The sequence below is a fragment of the Chenopodium album genome, chromosome 15 (genome assembly GCF_948465745.1).
Source record: "Chenopodium album chromosome 15, dcCheAlbu1.1, whole genome shotgun sequence".
Lineage (NCBI taxonomy): Eukaryota > Viridiplantae > Streptophyta > Magnoliopsida > Caryophyllales > Amaranthaceae > Chenopodium > Chenopodium album.
In genome coordinates, this window is record NC_137848.1 from 36,801,808 (window position 1) to 36,817,352 (window position 15,545).

Here is a 15,545-nt window from a genome sequence, read left to right on the forward strand (position 1 = left end):
TATTCACTTCACATAATTTTAATTTAGTAATAATTTTAATTTAGTAAAAATGATTTCAGTTTAGCCAAAATAAGTCTAGTTCAATAAAAATAAGTTTAGTTCAGTAAAAAATAATTTCAGTTAAGTAAAAATGAGTAACATACTTTAAAAAAGAAATAACATAGAAAATCAGTAAAAATAATTTCAGTTCAGCAAAAATAATTTCAATTCAGTAAAATTGATTTTAGTTCAGTAAAAATAATTTAGTTCAGCAAAAATATTTAATCAACCAAACTCTAGTACTCTACTTAATTCAGCTAAAATAATTTCAGTTCAGCAAAAATAAGGTGAAGTGAACGAAACCTAAACATAATTTAAATCGTTATCAAAGCACATCCAATCCCACCTTTGTGCCGTCCCAAAAAAAAAATTAGATTATTGAAAGAATAACATAATGTTAAATACAAAATAACACAACATACATAAACAAAAAATAATAGAGCTTTATGCTTAGGGGTCTCAACTTAAAATTAACTTTTGGGTATTTTCTGTAAGTTTTTGCAAATATTAGGGGTACATGGTGCATTTGAAAGTTTTCAAGGTACACGGTGCATTTTTTAAAAATACATGGAATAATTTCCCATTCAATTAAAAAATTGAGTCATAAATTAAAACGTACTTTGTATATTAATGATCAACCTCAAGTAATGACCCGGGACATCAACATAGCTTACATACTATTTTTTTTTTTTATTTTTTATTATTTATTTATTTTTTATTTTTTTTCACAAGTAGTTTTGTTTTAAATGTACACTGTATGTTATTCGCTTTAATTTGTTTTACTCCGTTTTTTTAGTGCCTCGTTGGGAGTTTTGACACCATTCACCAAACCTACTTTGATCAATGTTTGTGAATTATATATTAAAATATATTCATGTGGGTACTTATTGATAGATTATTAATATTCAATTAAATATATTAATGATTAAAGTTTTACATTAGCATATTTATCATGTTACTATAGCCATGTTACTATTGAGGACAAAAAATCCGAGGGAGTAATAAATTGGTACTCCACAATTACCTAACACTATTACTAATTGCATATGTGTCAGCATTTTATCTTTTGGAGCCTTTCAATTTTACACAAGTGTCATTATCTCTTGGAAGGCACCCCCCATCCGGTGTGATAATTTTTGTAGAATAATCTGGTTTTCAAGGCAATAAGAGAAATAAGATCGAAAAGTTGATCTGATAATCAATGGCATAAATATGGTGTGTCGTGATGTAAATTACTGACTTGAAAACGAAATTCCGGCGCAACTGTAGTGCTCAATTTGTATTCGCCGTCACATTCCCTAAGGTTAACACACCACTCTTATACAAAGACACTTTTGGATTAGAGGTTGGAGTCACATAAACTTATGCCCTAAAAGAGGAATGTGTTTAGCTTAAAGTGTTTGATGATTGCATATCGTGTAGTTTTTTAAAAGAGTTCTAAACAATATATAAACTATGCGAGGAAGATAAAAAGGCAAGTGTAACCTCTCCAACAACTGAATTAATTAGAATAAAGATGAAGATTAATCACCATAAACAACCACATAATGAAGGTGAAAGGAATGGTGTCCTTCGAACAAGTGTATTATTCCGATAAAGGGTTGGGAGCTATTGGAAAGCTATTTATTCAGTAAGTTCAAGTGATCGAAATGCCTAGGTGGAGGCCGCTTCCGATCAGTAATATTGATACATAATTAATAATACAACTTAATCTTGACGGAACCTTCCGGGTCACACCCAAGCAACTAATGATCCGACACGATGAATTAATTCGGAAGAAATTAATGAGTCGTTCGAGTAATAAATATTTAGACGTCGGATTTCGAGCTAGGAGCGTCTAAACCGAGCGTCGCAAGTCGAGTCCAATAATTAAAAGACGAGACGGTAAAATCAATAATTAATCAACAGTTTACCGAAATACCCCTAGCATCAGAATTCCCCGAGCAAACCGAGTGCTAGGGGAATTTGGTATAGCAAGGTGGCTAGCATGCGCACCAAGCCGAGCCTAGGCTGGCTGGTGCATGCTAGCGCACCAATGCTAGCATGGCACGCACATAGCAGCAGTTGCTATGGCGTGCCAGCGAGCTAGCAAGGCACGCACATAGCAGCAGCAGCTATGGCGCGCCAAGCGAGCTAGTAGGCACGCATAGCAGCAGCTGCTATGGCGCGCCAGCAGCCCGAGCATTCGGCCCATGCAGGCAAGCCCAGCCAAGGGCCTCGGTGCCAGCTAGGCTTCCTTGGCACCTAAGGCAGGGCGCGCCACATGTGGCGCAGCCCGGCTGGTGCGTGTGGCAATTGGGGTGCCGGTTTGGGGAAGCCTTGGGGATCAAGTATTGGTCTCCCTCCCTTTCCTTGTGGTCCTTACCTAACCACTCCTCTTAGAATGCCACTTGTTGGTTAATTAGTTGTTACATATTTCCTTTTGTTTTTGATTTAAAAATAAAAGGAGAAAAATGATTTTACCAACTCTCCCACATTGATGGGAGTGTGTATTTCTCACTTGAGTTTCCCTATAAATATTTACTTGGGAATTAGAAAAACTCACTTGAGTAAGAGCTCAATTAGGCATCTCCACTTGAGAGAAAACCTATAAACTCATTAATTACTCGAGTAGTGTTTTGGTCCAGCTTAGCTAACCTCCAAGCAAGAGACCCGTCACAATTGTGTTGTGGGTGGATATCGTCGGAGGCCGTTGCGCTTGCGAGACTTAAGCTTTCTCAAGTAAGTGCTCCATTTGGTCGAGCGAAGTACGCTACAAGGGTAATTTAATCTTTTCTCTAATCTTGTTATTTATGCATTTTGGTTAGATTTATTGTGAGTTTTTCCTTGGGCTCGGGTTTTATTTTCCGCGGTGAGTCGGACTCATCGAAACCCAACAGCAGTATCGGAGCCTTGCTCATTTATTTTTATAACTAAAAAATTTTCAAGGTGTTTTTATGATTTTAATTTTCTGGTTTATGTTACTAATAAGATTAGTAGGTCGATTTTATTAATTTTAATCCCGTTTTAATCATTTTTGGCCCCAAACCCAGATTTTCGCCCAAAAATAGTGAATTTTGGGTGGAAACAACGTTCTTGAAAGTTTTCAACCCTTTTTAGAACTGTGAAAAAGCCAAAATCCGACTAGAAATGCCTTTTTTTGAGGGTTTTTTGTTTTTGACGAAAATTTTTAAATCTTCTAACCTTGAATTTTAATGGCATATTTATGATGATTATGTATTTGGTTCTTTCCCTAATGTTTCTGTATTTTTTTTACCTCTTTAAGCATGGTTACTTTGTAGTAATTAGTGCTTGAAAGATTGGTTAAATTTTCACATAATTGCAAATCCATTGCATTAAGTGTGAAAAATTTATTATTTGATGCTTCTAAGTATTAAAGATCCAATCTTTAATTGTTTTAAGTGGTTGAACTTTGAGTTACTAAATTCCATGCATTTTTGTTGAACTTTTTGATTTAATTATTTATTAAGTTGATTGGAATCATAAAGTTTAAATCTTATGATAGAATTTTAATTTATCTTCATATTGGAAGATATCATTTTCAAGGATTCACAAGTTAAAGTTGGAATCTATATTTGAATTTTTGTGTTCATAATTCCAACTCCCCTTTATTTTTGTCAAATCTCATGATTAATTTAAGTTAATTAAATTAATAGTGAGAATAGCCCTATTCATTTTATTGCATCAAGTTGAACCAATTTTATTAAAGAATAGTTTTTGGAAATAATTTGGGTTTGTGCACTTGGATGAATTTATTAAGTTGGAATTGTTATAATTTTCATTTTGCGCACTAAATTAATTCTAAAATCAATTTGGAATTAATTAATTAAGTCACGCAAAATTTGATTTTAAATCCCAAGGTTTTGGCACGAAAACCAAGGCGAAACCACCCTTAGCTAGCGGGGCTGCACAGCAGCCCGCATATGGCTGCCAAGGGGTGGCTTCCTGGTGCGTGCAACCGTGCGTGGCTGCTGCCTACTGACCAGCAGCATGGCGCAGCAGCAGCAGCTAGCTGTGCGCGCCACGCACGTTGCAGTGCATGTGTGTCGTGTGCGTGGCGTGTGCGGCTGGTGCAAGCGTGAGCTTGTGCGTGTGATGCTTGTTGCATAAGGGAGGTTAGTACATGTCTAGCCGAAGCTTGGTGCTTAGAAAATGACAGGATAAAGTCGTATCACCTAGTCAAAAATAATTCTAAAGTTCTCTAACTATGCAGATAGAGAAGAAGGGTCGAACCACAGGGAAACGAATCAACTTATTCCTAATTAAATTAAATAATCTATATTATTAAGTAACTAAATTATTAATATGAAAAGTATTAAACTACGGAGATCAATGTTTTAGGAGAAAAACAATCAATAAAAGCCTAGGGTAAAAGTTCACCAATAAATAATATTCCAGGGTAAAACACAATAATCAATCATCAATGCATTAATTAATCAGATCGATCTACTAAAAAAAGGGTTTTTAACGACAAACAAATTTGTCGTTATAAGCCTAAAAAGTGGTCGTTAAAATTATTAACGACAAAAAAAATTTCATCGTCAAGTTGATGTAACAGGTTCCCTCGTTATTGGTTATAACAACGATGTTCGTCGTTAGTAACTAACGACAATGTTCATATTTGTCGTTACTTAAGAACGACAAAAAATCTTTTCATCGTTATTTATTAACGACGATGCACCTTGTTGTCGTAATTAAATATCATTAAACGACAAACTTTTATTCAATAACGACCACATTATCCCTCGTTAAATCATATGAAAATCATCTAATTATTCAAAATTTTGTGAAACAACGACGGTAAATGTTTGTCGTTATAAATGGATATATAGTACAAGAGCTGCATGCCCTAGCCTGTAACAATTATTTGAATCTGTATTTTTATGATGAAATAATTAGTTAGTATATACATAATATCTGCAATCATGAACAATTTTTATTTCAAGTAAAAATATTGTCATACAAAATTAGTATGATCCATACTACACAATTAATAAATAAAAACTCCATGTCAAAATTCTAAAGTAAACCTTAATGCTAAAAGTATTTATTAATTCTTAAACAAACTAAACAATGATTGAAATTTAAATCTATGGGCTTAACCATCAAAGCTCTGCACGCATAATCAGGTACTCGGAGTTTGTGTGTTGGAACCATTATTCGAAAACGAAGCATTGAATTGTTTTATCAATGTATCTTTCAACATCTTCATTTCAGCTTCAACCAAACCCATGCGACTCTTAAGTTCGGTGTTTTCTTCTTGAATAGTCTCCACATGATTTGTAAGATCTTCATTTTTTTTTTGGGTTGCAGTCAACTCAATTTGAAGCTCTTCTCTACTTGGTTGTGGTCCAATCATATCTTTTAAAGTTATTCCTCCTCCTAAACCAACAACACGATCTCGAGACTTGGATTTAAAAACCTTTTGTGCTACCTAAGTTTCAAAGAAAGAAATTAAAGTATGTTACCGAACACAAAATTAATTATAGAGAAATTAAAATGCATGGAAAATAAAGTGTCTGCTCAATAGGCATATATAAATCATTTAATATATTCATATGGAAAATCTACATGATAAAAAATTATTATCATTTCCTTTAATTTTAAAAGTCAGACAAATTCCTCTCTGACATCTGCTTATCTTACTAATCTGATATTTAAGTCTGATAAGAATTAGGAAAAATTACATCCACTATAGAAGTTTAGAACAATAATCTAGGATTCAAACAAAAAGTTTATCACAAAAGGGATTGGTGTGAGAGAAATAGTCAGTACCTAGCTCTAGATGGAGTTTGTGCTCTATAATGATCATCTCAAATAAAGGTGTGTCAAATTTATCAAAGGAGTCCCAAAATAATTTCCAAGCATTAACTAAAAGTTTAGGCATAACAAAGTACATTATTAGTTTATTACACATAAGTTGCATAGGTTTAAAAGCTATTGTACGATATATTGATGTTAACAAGTTACAAATGAGTAAATGACAGTACGAACACAAATTGTGTGGAAATAATTAGTGTCCATGGATTGTTTTTGTTTGTTTGTTCTTGTTTTTTGACAACAGTCCATAAAAGTTGACCTGTTCTTCAAGTCTCCGGCTACAAGTCTACAATGCACAAGATATTAAAACACATTCACCACTCCAAAACTAATAAAACATATAACGAAACTCAAATAAATCAAATATGAGACATTATTTCCGATGCTACCTAATTTTCTGGTATGAGATTTGGTACGGGTTTACAATATGCTATCTAATTCTCAAGAGAGCCAAAAATTGCCAATTTGCTAGTTTAATATGCCTTTTTCAGTTTGCAATTCAGGGGAGTGTATGTCATGGACCCAAGTAACCCAGCCCTTCATTCGGGTCAACCGCCTCATTCAGGTCAGCCACCACTTCAGGTTTATGCTAGAAGAAAGAACAAACTCAAGGGGACAGAAGTACAAGCAGCAGAACAGCAAAATCAGAATAGCAGAACAGCAAAATCAGAACAGCAGGACAACAAAATCAGAATAGCAGATCAGCAAAATCGGAACAGCAGGACAGCAAAATCAGAACAGCAGGACAGCAAAATCAAAATAGCAGAACAGCAAAATCAGAACAGCAGGACAGCAAAATCAGAATAGCAGATCAGCAAAATCGGAACAGCAAAATCAAAACAACAGATTAACAAAATCAGAACAGCAGAACAGCAAAATAAAAAAAACAGAACAGCAAAATCAGCAAGCACTACGGGGAGAGGGAAAATAGCCTGAAGTAGTCCACAACGTTTAATAACTCACAGCAAAAGAGAGTTATAGTTACCTGGACATAGGAAAGTGATGGATCTTTTTCCATTGTTTCTTGAATTTCAGCCTACAACATATATAAGCATGACCAAATTAATATTACAGAAGAAGAAACATAAAAAAAAAAAAAAAAAAAGGAAAAAAAAGAAAGGAAAAAAAAGAAAAAAAAAAGTTAACCAAAGTAAATAAAGTACATACATGTTTCTGGATTGTCTCCGCGTTTGGAAGGCTATTGCCTTTTTTGCGAGTGGTATAAAACACATCAACCAAAGTAGGTTTATTCCCTTTACTTCCTCCCTATCATGACATGTCACATTATTGTTATCCCAAGAATATCTGACATTTTGAAATCAAATTAGAATATAAACTACCAAACTAATTATATACCAGATCGTCCCAAATGATTTGCCTAATAGGCTTGCTCCCAGTACGTGGCATTAACGCTTTAGGATATTTACTTCGGTTAACCGAGTTTCTTTCACTTCTTTTCTGAAAAAAAAATTATCATCTCAAAAAAATTCAATACATATATCCATACTATCTGCTCAAGTAAAAAATACCTTGAAGTCATCCTTTGAAAAAATTTCCTTTATGAGCCAGCTCCACTCTTGCTTATCAAGTCCCTTAGGTGGATTACCTTTAGCAGCAGCTTCTAAAGATAGTTTTTTCTTTGTAACATTATACCTTAATAGATCTCCTCTCCAATTTTTCCACAACTCTTTCATATGCCCAAGAACATGCTCCTTATAAGTTTCCATGTTTTCATTTGTGAAAACATCCTAAGAAAAGATAATGTTATGAAGTGTTCAGAATATATAAATAAAACAGAACTTGGCAAACAAAAGTCAAAGCATCAAAATTATTGTCCTTAATCCTTACCGTGACTGCTGTCCACATGTGATCTTTTTCTCTGTCCCCAATATCATCCCATTTGTGCACTCTTAGAGGACAAATGTTAGTATCTCGGACTATGATTCCCAAATGTCTTGAAAATACTTTGTGATTCTCCCCTACGGCTCGATTGTTGAAGAACTCGATATGTAGCTTCTCATTGGGTTTTAGTCTAGCAATTTCTTTACATTTGTTTCTTCCTCTTTTTTTTTCATTCCCTGCTTTCTTCTTACTAGTAGATTGGTCATCACCTTCAACAGAAAGAATTTATTGCTAAAAGTATCAAAAAATAAATGACAAAGAGAAAATACAAACAACCTATATTTATATCAAAATAAAAGCAAACTTATTGTGGTTCATTAACTGACATGGGCAGAATTAAACAAATTATAAAGAGTTTAAGCATTACCACTGGCATCTCCTTGAACTGTTGTATGTGCCTCCATTTCATTGTCATTTTCATCATCTTGAAAGTTTGACTCATTATTATGGCCATCAGAATTTGCATAGCCTTCTTGATAATGCATATCTTCATCTTCGGGTGAAGAATAATGTAGCTCATTATCATCATTGATATTCTCATTACATGACTCAGAAGATGAATTATGATCATCTACATTCATATCATTATTATTTTGAATATGGGGGTTAGGTAATGGATTAAAGGAAGCTCTTACATTTCTTTCTACATTATTAGGAGAAATAGTGGGAGCATAATTAATAACATTACCAAAAGGACGTTTATTTGATGTTATATGACCTTTATTAACACAAAGAGAATCAGCACCAGAACTAGAATGGGTTATAGGACGTTTACTTCTCTGTAAAAGATCACTACTAGCCCCAATGCCATCAACATTAGGTCTAGCATTACTTTTGAATGGATACAGACCTGCTAATCCCTTTCCACGTCCTTTTGCGAGCATAAGAGGTGGTACATATTCTCTTTTAGATCTTAGATTAGATGGTCTACGAGTATTTCCAGTAGGATCAGCCATAATGTTCCTGTCAACATCATTAAAAAAAATTATATTAAGAAAAGCAACGCATATATTACATGGTCTAACTTATAATAAGAAGAAAAAAAAAAGACAGATTTGAATAAAATTTAGAATGTATCCAGCTTGAATAGCTTTTCTTCTAATTGCACACACACAGATAGACAAACTGAAAAGAGGCATCTGTTTTACCTGATATTATTGCTAATAAAAAAAATTTCAGACAAATCCAAGTATAATTAATTAAAAACAATGCTTTTCAATCTTATAGAGGTCCATAACTTGTATTTTGTATAGCCATAATCATAGTAATTAAAAAAAAAAAAAAAAAAAAGCAACCCGTAACCTGCAAGTTTTAAATGCATATACAGATATCTTACAATCAACACAAAGTAAATCAATGATGTGTAAAATCAGATAAACATGATAGATCAATGCAGGTTGTCTTATATAATTAATCATAAAAATAAAAAAAAACTGTAACCTCCAAATTTTGAATGCATATACAGATAAATTACACTCAAAACTAAGTCACTAATAAGTGCAAATGCTTAATTGAAACTATGCAGCTGATCTGCATATGCTAATGTCAACTGATCATATATGGCGAAGAAAGATACATATTCCTTTCATCTCCCCAATGTTCAGGTCATTTTTCATAAAATTTAGAATGTAAACATGCAGAACAGAATTCACAGTATGATCATGTTCTGTTTTATTTTATTAGTATGCTTTCGAAATAGTGAAAGACTACAAAAAATTCCTATTAATAAAATTAAATAGCTTAAAAGAAAGCTAATTAACAGATTATTCTTCTCTTCTCCTCTTCATAGGTACTTCCTCTCCAATATCTTTTGACGTGTCAATCACAAAAATTGGATCTACACCCAGCCGACTTCTACAAATTTCAGCACTTGCAGTTGTAGACGAGGTTGCAACATAAGTAGGCTTAAAAAATTCACCCTGCTGATATGCATCACCTTCCTCAAAATCAGTCGCCTCCTCATTTGATATACTCCGAGGTTGAGTCTTTGACACGACATACCAGCCTTTGATAGCATTGTCAATGGCATAAAAAGCTTGTGTTGCTTGGCTAGCTAAGATAAATGGCTCATTAGTTTTTAATTGCTTATTGCAATTAACACTAACAATTCCATATTCGTCTTCTTTTATTCCTCTAACCTTATCAAATACATCCCACCATTTACAACGAAATAAAACAACTCGATTTCCTCCAAGATATTGCATCTCAATTATATCTGTTACTACTCCATAATAATCTATGTTATCATCTCCTTCTCCCGTGTTTCCAATCACAACCACTCCACTATTTTGTGTTCTCAAAGCGTTTTCACGATTTTGTGTGTGAAATCTATACCCATTCACAATATAACCACTAAAAGAGGTTACATATTGGGTTGGGCCACGTGATAGTGAAAGGAGATTTTCCATTTCTTTGCTCTTATTAGTCTCATATAATCGAGCAACCTAACAGAGAAGAAAAAAGAAAAAAAAATTAATGTACTTCAAGTTTTAATTATCTTAAAATCTGATGAAAATTTAATGGCTCACTTCTTCTTTAAACCATTTTTTAAAGTTCTCACTCCATTCCTCCTCAGATAATCCATTGGTTGCATTAGCCTGAGAAAATTTTCTAAAAAAAAAAAGTTATAAAAAAAAAACAAAAAAAACTACAACAAAGAAAAAAAGGAAAAACTTACTAAGGCTAAAAGTCTTACTCAAGGAACGGTTGAACCTCATCACAATTCTTCAAAATATAATTATGAGCTTGATCTAACTCACACTTTGGAACATCAATGATATTGGGAGCACCTAAGCCTCGACCAGGATGACTAAATATAGGCAAGGCCTCATCACCACCATATGCATTTTCATAATTTCGCTCAAGACGATTAAATCTAGTTTCAACATTCTGCATGTACCTTGAGCAAAGAGTCATGCACTCATCTGCTAAATAGCCCTCTGCAATCGAAGCCTCTGGATGAGCCCTATTTCTTATATAAGACTTAAGCTTGTACATATATTGTTCAATAGGGTACATCCATCTGAACTGAACAGGACCCCCAGCTATGGCTTCACTAGCTAGATGAATAGGCAAATGCATCATCACATCAAAGAAAGAAGGAGGAAATACTTTCTCTAATTTGCAGAGAGTAATAGGAATTTGAGACTCTAGTTGCTTTAACTCTTCCACATTGATTACTTTAGCACATAATATAGTAAAATACCTTGATAACTCAATTAGTGCTTCACGTACAAGTGGAGTTAGTAGGCCACGCATTGCTAAAGGAAGAAGATGTTCAAGTATGACATGGTAATCATGACTCTTTAAACCTGAAATTTTGGCCTCCTTAGAGTTAACACAATATGATATATTAGATGAAAAACCATCGGGAACCTTTAACTCTTTTAAAAAATTGCAGAATTTTTGCTTTTCGACAGAGGAAAAAGTAAGTGGGGCTGGTGGCATCTTCCATTTGTCCCCTTCTTTGGTTGGATGTAATGATGGCCTCAACCCCATAGCCTGTAAGTCATGACGAGATTTTATGGTGTCTTTTGTCTTCCCTTTAATATTCATCATTGTACCAAGAATGCTTTCACATATGTTTTTCTCAATATGCATCACATCCAAATTATGTCGTAATAAATGTGTCCTCCAATATGGAAGCTTAAAGAAAATGCTTTTCTTATTCCAGTTGTCTCCCCTAAGCTCATGAGATATCTTTGTCTTCACTCGTGGATCATTAGACAGTATGATATTTTCGAGATCCTCTAGCTCATGAAGAATTTCGTCGATTGAACAAGGCTTTGGAGGTAAACCCTGCTCAACTGTTCCATCAAATGAAGCCTTATCCTTTCGCCATCTATGATTATTTGGCAAATACACTCGATGGCCCATAAAGCATTCTTTGCCCCCATGAGATAGCCTCTTCGACCAGGTATCTTTAAGACAGCAAGGACATGCTAAATACCCCTTAGTACTCCATCCAGATAACATTGCATACGCTGGAAAATCATTAATGGTCCACATCAAAGCTGCACGCAGTTGAAAATGATGTTGAGTTGCTGCATCAAAAGTATTTACCCCAGTGGCCCATAAGTCATTCAATTCCTCGATTAAGGGTTGCAGATATACGTCAATTGCGTTACCCGGACCTTTAGGACCAGGAATAAGCATTGACAGAATCATATTTGACTGCTTCATACAAAGTTCAGGGGGTAAGTTATAGGGAATAAGAACCACTGGCCAAATACTATAGTTGGTTTTTGAATTTGCAAAGGGTTGAAAACCATCACTTGCAAGCCCTAACCTAACATTTCGAGGATCTGATGCAAAGTCAGGAAACTCTTTGTCAAATGATTCCCAAGCCGATCCATCTACAGGATGTCTCATCGTACCATCTTTCTTCTTTTTACCATGATACCAAGTCATCAAAGAAGCAGTTTTAGAGCACATGAATAGTCTTTGAAGCCTTGGTTTTAGAGGAAAGTATCGCAGTGTTTTATGAGGTATTCTCTTACCATTTTTCTTACATTTGTCCTCCCCATTATGTTTGTTAGATTTCCATCTTGAAGCACCACACACATTGCATGCATCCAACTTTTCATTATCCTTCCAATATAACATGCAATCATTGACACAAGCATCAATTCTCTCATAAGAAAGCCCCAAATCTTTCATGATCTTCTTTGACTCATAGTAAGAATCGGGCAAATTTGATCCTTCGGGCAAAAGCTCTTTCTTAAGGAAGTCTAATAGCATGGTAAACGATTCATTACTCCAGCGACCAAGAGTCTTTATATGAAGGAGTTTTAAGAGTGCTGACATTCTAGAACTCTTGCAACCTTCATATACTGGATCTTGTGAATCTTTCAGCAAACTATAGAATTTCTTAGTGTCGGCATTTGGCTCCTCAACATTATTAACACCAATGGGTGAACTCCCATCATGGTACTCTGGATGAAGATCCTGCAAGATGCTAAGCATTTCATCATGGTCTTCATGATCTCTCCCATCAGCCTCATCATCAGAATCGAGTTGAGTCTCATCTAACTCTTCTCCATGATGATACCAAAAGGTATACCTTTTAACAACTCCAAAAACTAGTAGATGTTCTCTGACTTTTTCACGATTACCTGACTCCCCATTCATACATTGACAACAAGGACAACGTATTGTCGAAGTTTTTAACTTTTGAAATGCATAGTCTAAAAAATTATCTACTCCCTCTACATATAATGGGTCATTAACATAATCCTCAATGGTCATCCAATCCTTACTAGGAGTCATTTTCTATAAGCAAAAAAAAAAAAAAAAAAAAAAAAAAAAGATAAAACACAATAATCTCAAATATAGATGGAACTAAGTAGAAACAAAACTATCTTTAAAAAAAAAATAAAAGTAGAAACAAAACTAAGTGTCTGATTGTGTTTACATACTTGATTATGTTTCGTCGTAGTAATTATAGCTTAGTAAATTATAGGTCTAGTAAATGAAACATTAGTTTACATATCATTTTTTTTATTTTACAATCTTTGTAATAAAGATAAAACTTTCTTCCATATAAATAGAACCATTATTCAATCATTTAATTTTATCTAAAAAATATGTCTATTTACCTACTTTAAGTGTTTGAGACATCATTATTGATTTCCTAGAAATTACAAAAAGACCTACAACTTTGCAACTACTCTGAAGCTAATCAAAATATAAAACAATATCACTAAAAGAGAAATTAGAATCAAGAGTAGTTAAGTGAGTGTTTAATTTGATACATGGAGGGGAGGAGGAGGGGGGTAGCTGCTCATATTTTGGTGAAATGAGAGGAGTGTGGAGTATGCAGGTCATCCCTAGAATTAAAACCTTTTTCTGGAGGGCGTGTCACGAAGTGTTACCAACAAATAAGGGACTGAACAAAAGTGTTTCTAGCATTTCGCCTAACTGCAGGATTTATGAGGAGACATATGAGAGTGTTTGCCATGCTATTTTCTGCTGTCTGCGTGCCTTGGATGTCTGGGAAGCAAGTGGTTTTAGATAGGCTGTGGAAGGTAACTGGAGGTCTTTTGTAGACTGGGTGCTGCAGTCTTTTAAGGGGTTGGGTGTGCAGGAGAAAAGGTGGGTAATGGTGATTTGTTGGGGTCTTATGTGGTGCCAGAAACTGGGGTTTGTTTGAGAATGAATGGAAGAGCGCTAGTGAGGTGTTGGAGTATGTAGGAAAGCTCATGATTGAAATGGATGGTGAGATTCGCGCCCAGCTGAGACCACTATTAGAGGCAAAGATTGCTGGAGTACACCGCCTACAGGTATTATCAAAATTAATGTTGATGTGAGAGTGTTGAAAGAGATAGGATGTGGGATTGGGGTGGATGCTAGGACTATTGATGGGGAAGCTATGTGGTGTGCCAGTGAGAAGATTGGAGGGCAGTGGGAGACAAGGTGTTATAAAAGTTTTAATACCTTCCGATTCTACAGTACTCAAGCTATACGCCCATACCCATGTCCTTTTTCAATAACTTAACATACAAAATTCATTAAAACACCCAAATTAACAAAGCTGTCCTTTTACAATACATATCAGAAATTCAAATTAACAAATCTTGTGAATTTTTTTTTAACTAATACTATAAATATACAACCAAAACACCCAGAAATTCATTCGACATTGCACAATATTATAGAAAACATGAAAAAAATAAATCCATATACCTACATTGAATCATCAGGAAGTTGGAAAGTGAACATGCAAACAATTAAAAAGTTCAGAAAAATAAAATCAAAGTACTTATTAACATAATTTATCAAACCAAAAAGCAAATAACATAATTCAATTGAGAATAAAATGAAAAGGGGGAAACGAACATGATTATCAACAAAACATAAGAACAAACTTAATCAAATCAGTTATTCAGATTTATCATAGCCATAATTGATTCAAACCCAATTTATACACATTATCTATAGAAAAACTCCTAATTATCAACAGATTAACAAGAATTGATTCAAACCCCAATTCTGAAATCACCCCAATTCAAACCCCGATTCTGAAATAAACCCCAATTTTGAAATAAACCCCAATCTGAAATTAACAAGAATTGATTCTGAAATAAACCCCAATTCAAAACAAAGACATAAACTTACCGAAAGTCTGAAATTAACCCTTTTTTAGCTTCAAATTTGGAAAATTGATGAGCCGTTTCACCAATAATTACGAACAAAGGTCTTGAATTTCTTGATTTTGAGTGAATTTGCTTTGATCGTTGTTTTGAGTGATCGATTTGCTTTGAGCGTTGATTTTCAGTGAATTTGCTTGAGCGTTGATTTTCAGTGAATTTTGTGTGGAAAGTGTTTCGAACTAATTAGAAATCCAAAAAAAAAAACAAAAAGAGGCAGGAAAATAAAGGGTTTTGCGTGAAATTTTTTTGCAGTATAAAGATAGAAAAAATTTCAATTTAGCGGTTTTCTGAAATTTATTGCCGCGTCACTTTTTAACGACAAACTACTTTTTTTTTAATTTTTTTTTCTTTTTCCAAATTATTAACGACGGACATATCTTATTATTAATATCTAAGTACGGCAATCACTTTGTCATTCACGAGAAACATTTTTGGTCATTGTTATAAAGTGGATAAATAGTGCTTACAACGACGAGATTTTGAGTTCGTCGTTATTGAATTGTCGTTAATTATATAAATTCTAGTAGTGGGCGCGGCGGATATCATAAAGGGCTTTCGCTACGTATTACAATCACAGAATTAATCTACCGGTATTAAATCGCATCTTTCGAATCTTGACTTAACCATTCATAA

General features: G+C 34.2%; 2 protein-coding genes across 5 annotated transcripts; both read right to left on the reverse strand.

Annotated features, from left to right (window-relative positions):
• Positions 1 to 4,953: 4,953 nt before the first annotated feature.
• LOC145583119 (uncharacterized) lies at positions 4,954 to 15,166 on the reverse strand. 4 transcript variants are annotated; one of them, XM_081640273.1, is made up of 9 exons: positions 14,878 to 15,160; positions 8,612 to 8,724; positions 8,129 to 8,254; positions 7,708 to 7,970; positions 7,389 to 7,607; positions 7,216 to 7,317; positions 7,027 to 7,125; positions 6,845 to 6,895; positions 4,954 to 5,473 (listed from the first exon to the last, which is right to left on the reverse strand). In XM_081640273.1, the coding sequence occupies exons 2-9, from the start codon at positions 8,715 to 8,717 to the stop codon at positions 5,165 to 5,167; spliced, it is 1,275 nt and encodes a 424-aa protein (XP_081496399.1). In that variant the 5' UTR covers positions 8,718 to 8,724; positions 14,878 to 15,160; the 3' UTR covers positions 4,954 to 5,164. The 4 variants fall into 4 exon arrangements, with proteins under 4 accessions (XP_081496399.1, XP_081496398.1, XP_081496396.1 ...); XM_081640272.1 differs by having other exon boundaries at positions 8,129 to 8,332; XM_081640270.1 differs by having other exon boundaries at positions 8,129 to 8,724.
• Positions 9,525 to 13,029, reverse strand: LOC145581115 (uncharacterized). The gene is made up of 3 exons (XM_081638180.1): positions 10,474 to 13,029; positions 10,290 to 10,358; positions 9,525 to 10,205 (listed from the first exon to the last, which is right to left on the reverse strand). Exons 1-3 carry the CDS (start codon positions 13,027 to 13,029, stop codon positions 9,525 to 9,527), a joined length of 3,306 nt encoding a protein of 1,101 aa, XP_081494306.1.
• Positions 15,167 to 15,545: the final 379 nt, after the last annotated feature.

Coding starts and splice junctions, on each gene's coding strand:
- LOC145583119 (XM_081640270.1), bottom strand. CDS start 8,717: ATGGCTGATCCTACTGGAAATACTCGTAGACCATCTAATCTAAGATCT. Junction 7,971..8,128: donor AGTTCAAGGAGATGCCAGTG/GTAATGCTTAAA, acceptor TTTCTGTTGAAG/GTGATGACCAATCTACTAGT. Junction 7,608..7,707: donor ACATGTGGACAGCAGTCACG/GTAAGGATTAAG, acceptor ATCTTTTCTTAG/GATGTTTTCACAAATGAAAA.
- LOC145581115 (XM_081638180.1), bottom strand. CDS start 13,029: ATGACTCCTAGTAAGGATTGGATGACCATTGAGGATTATGTTAATGAC. Junction 10,359..10,473: donor TTTTGAAGAATTGTGATGAG/GTTCAACCGTTC, acceptor AAATTTTCTCAG/GCTAATGCAACCAATGGATT. Junction 10,206..10,289: donor AAAAATGGTTTAAAGAAGAA/GTGAGCCATTAA, acceptor CTTCTCTGTTAG/GTTGCTCGATTATATGAGAC.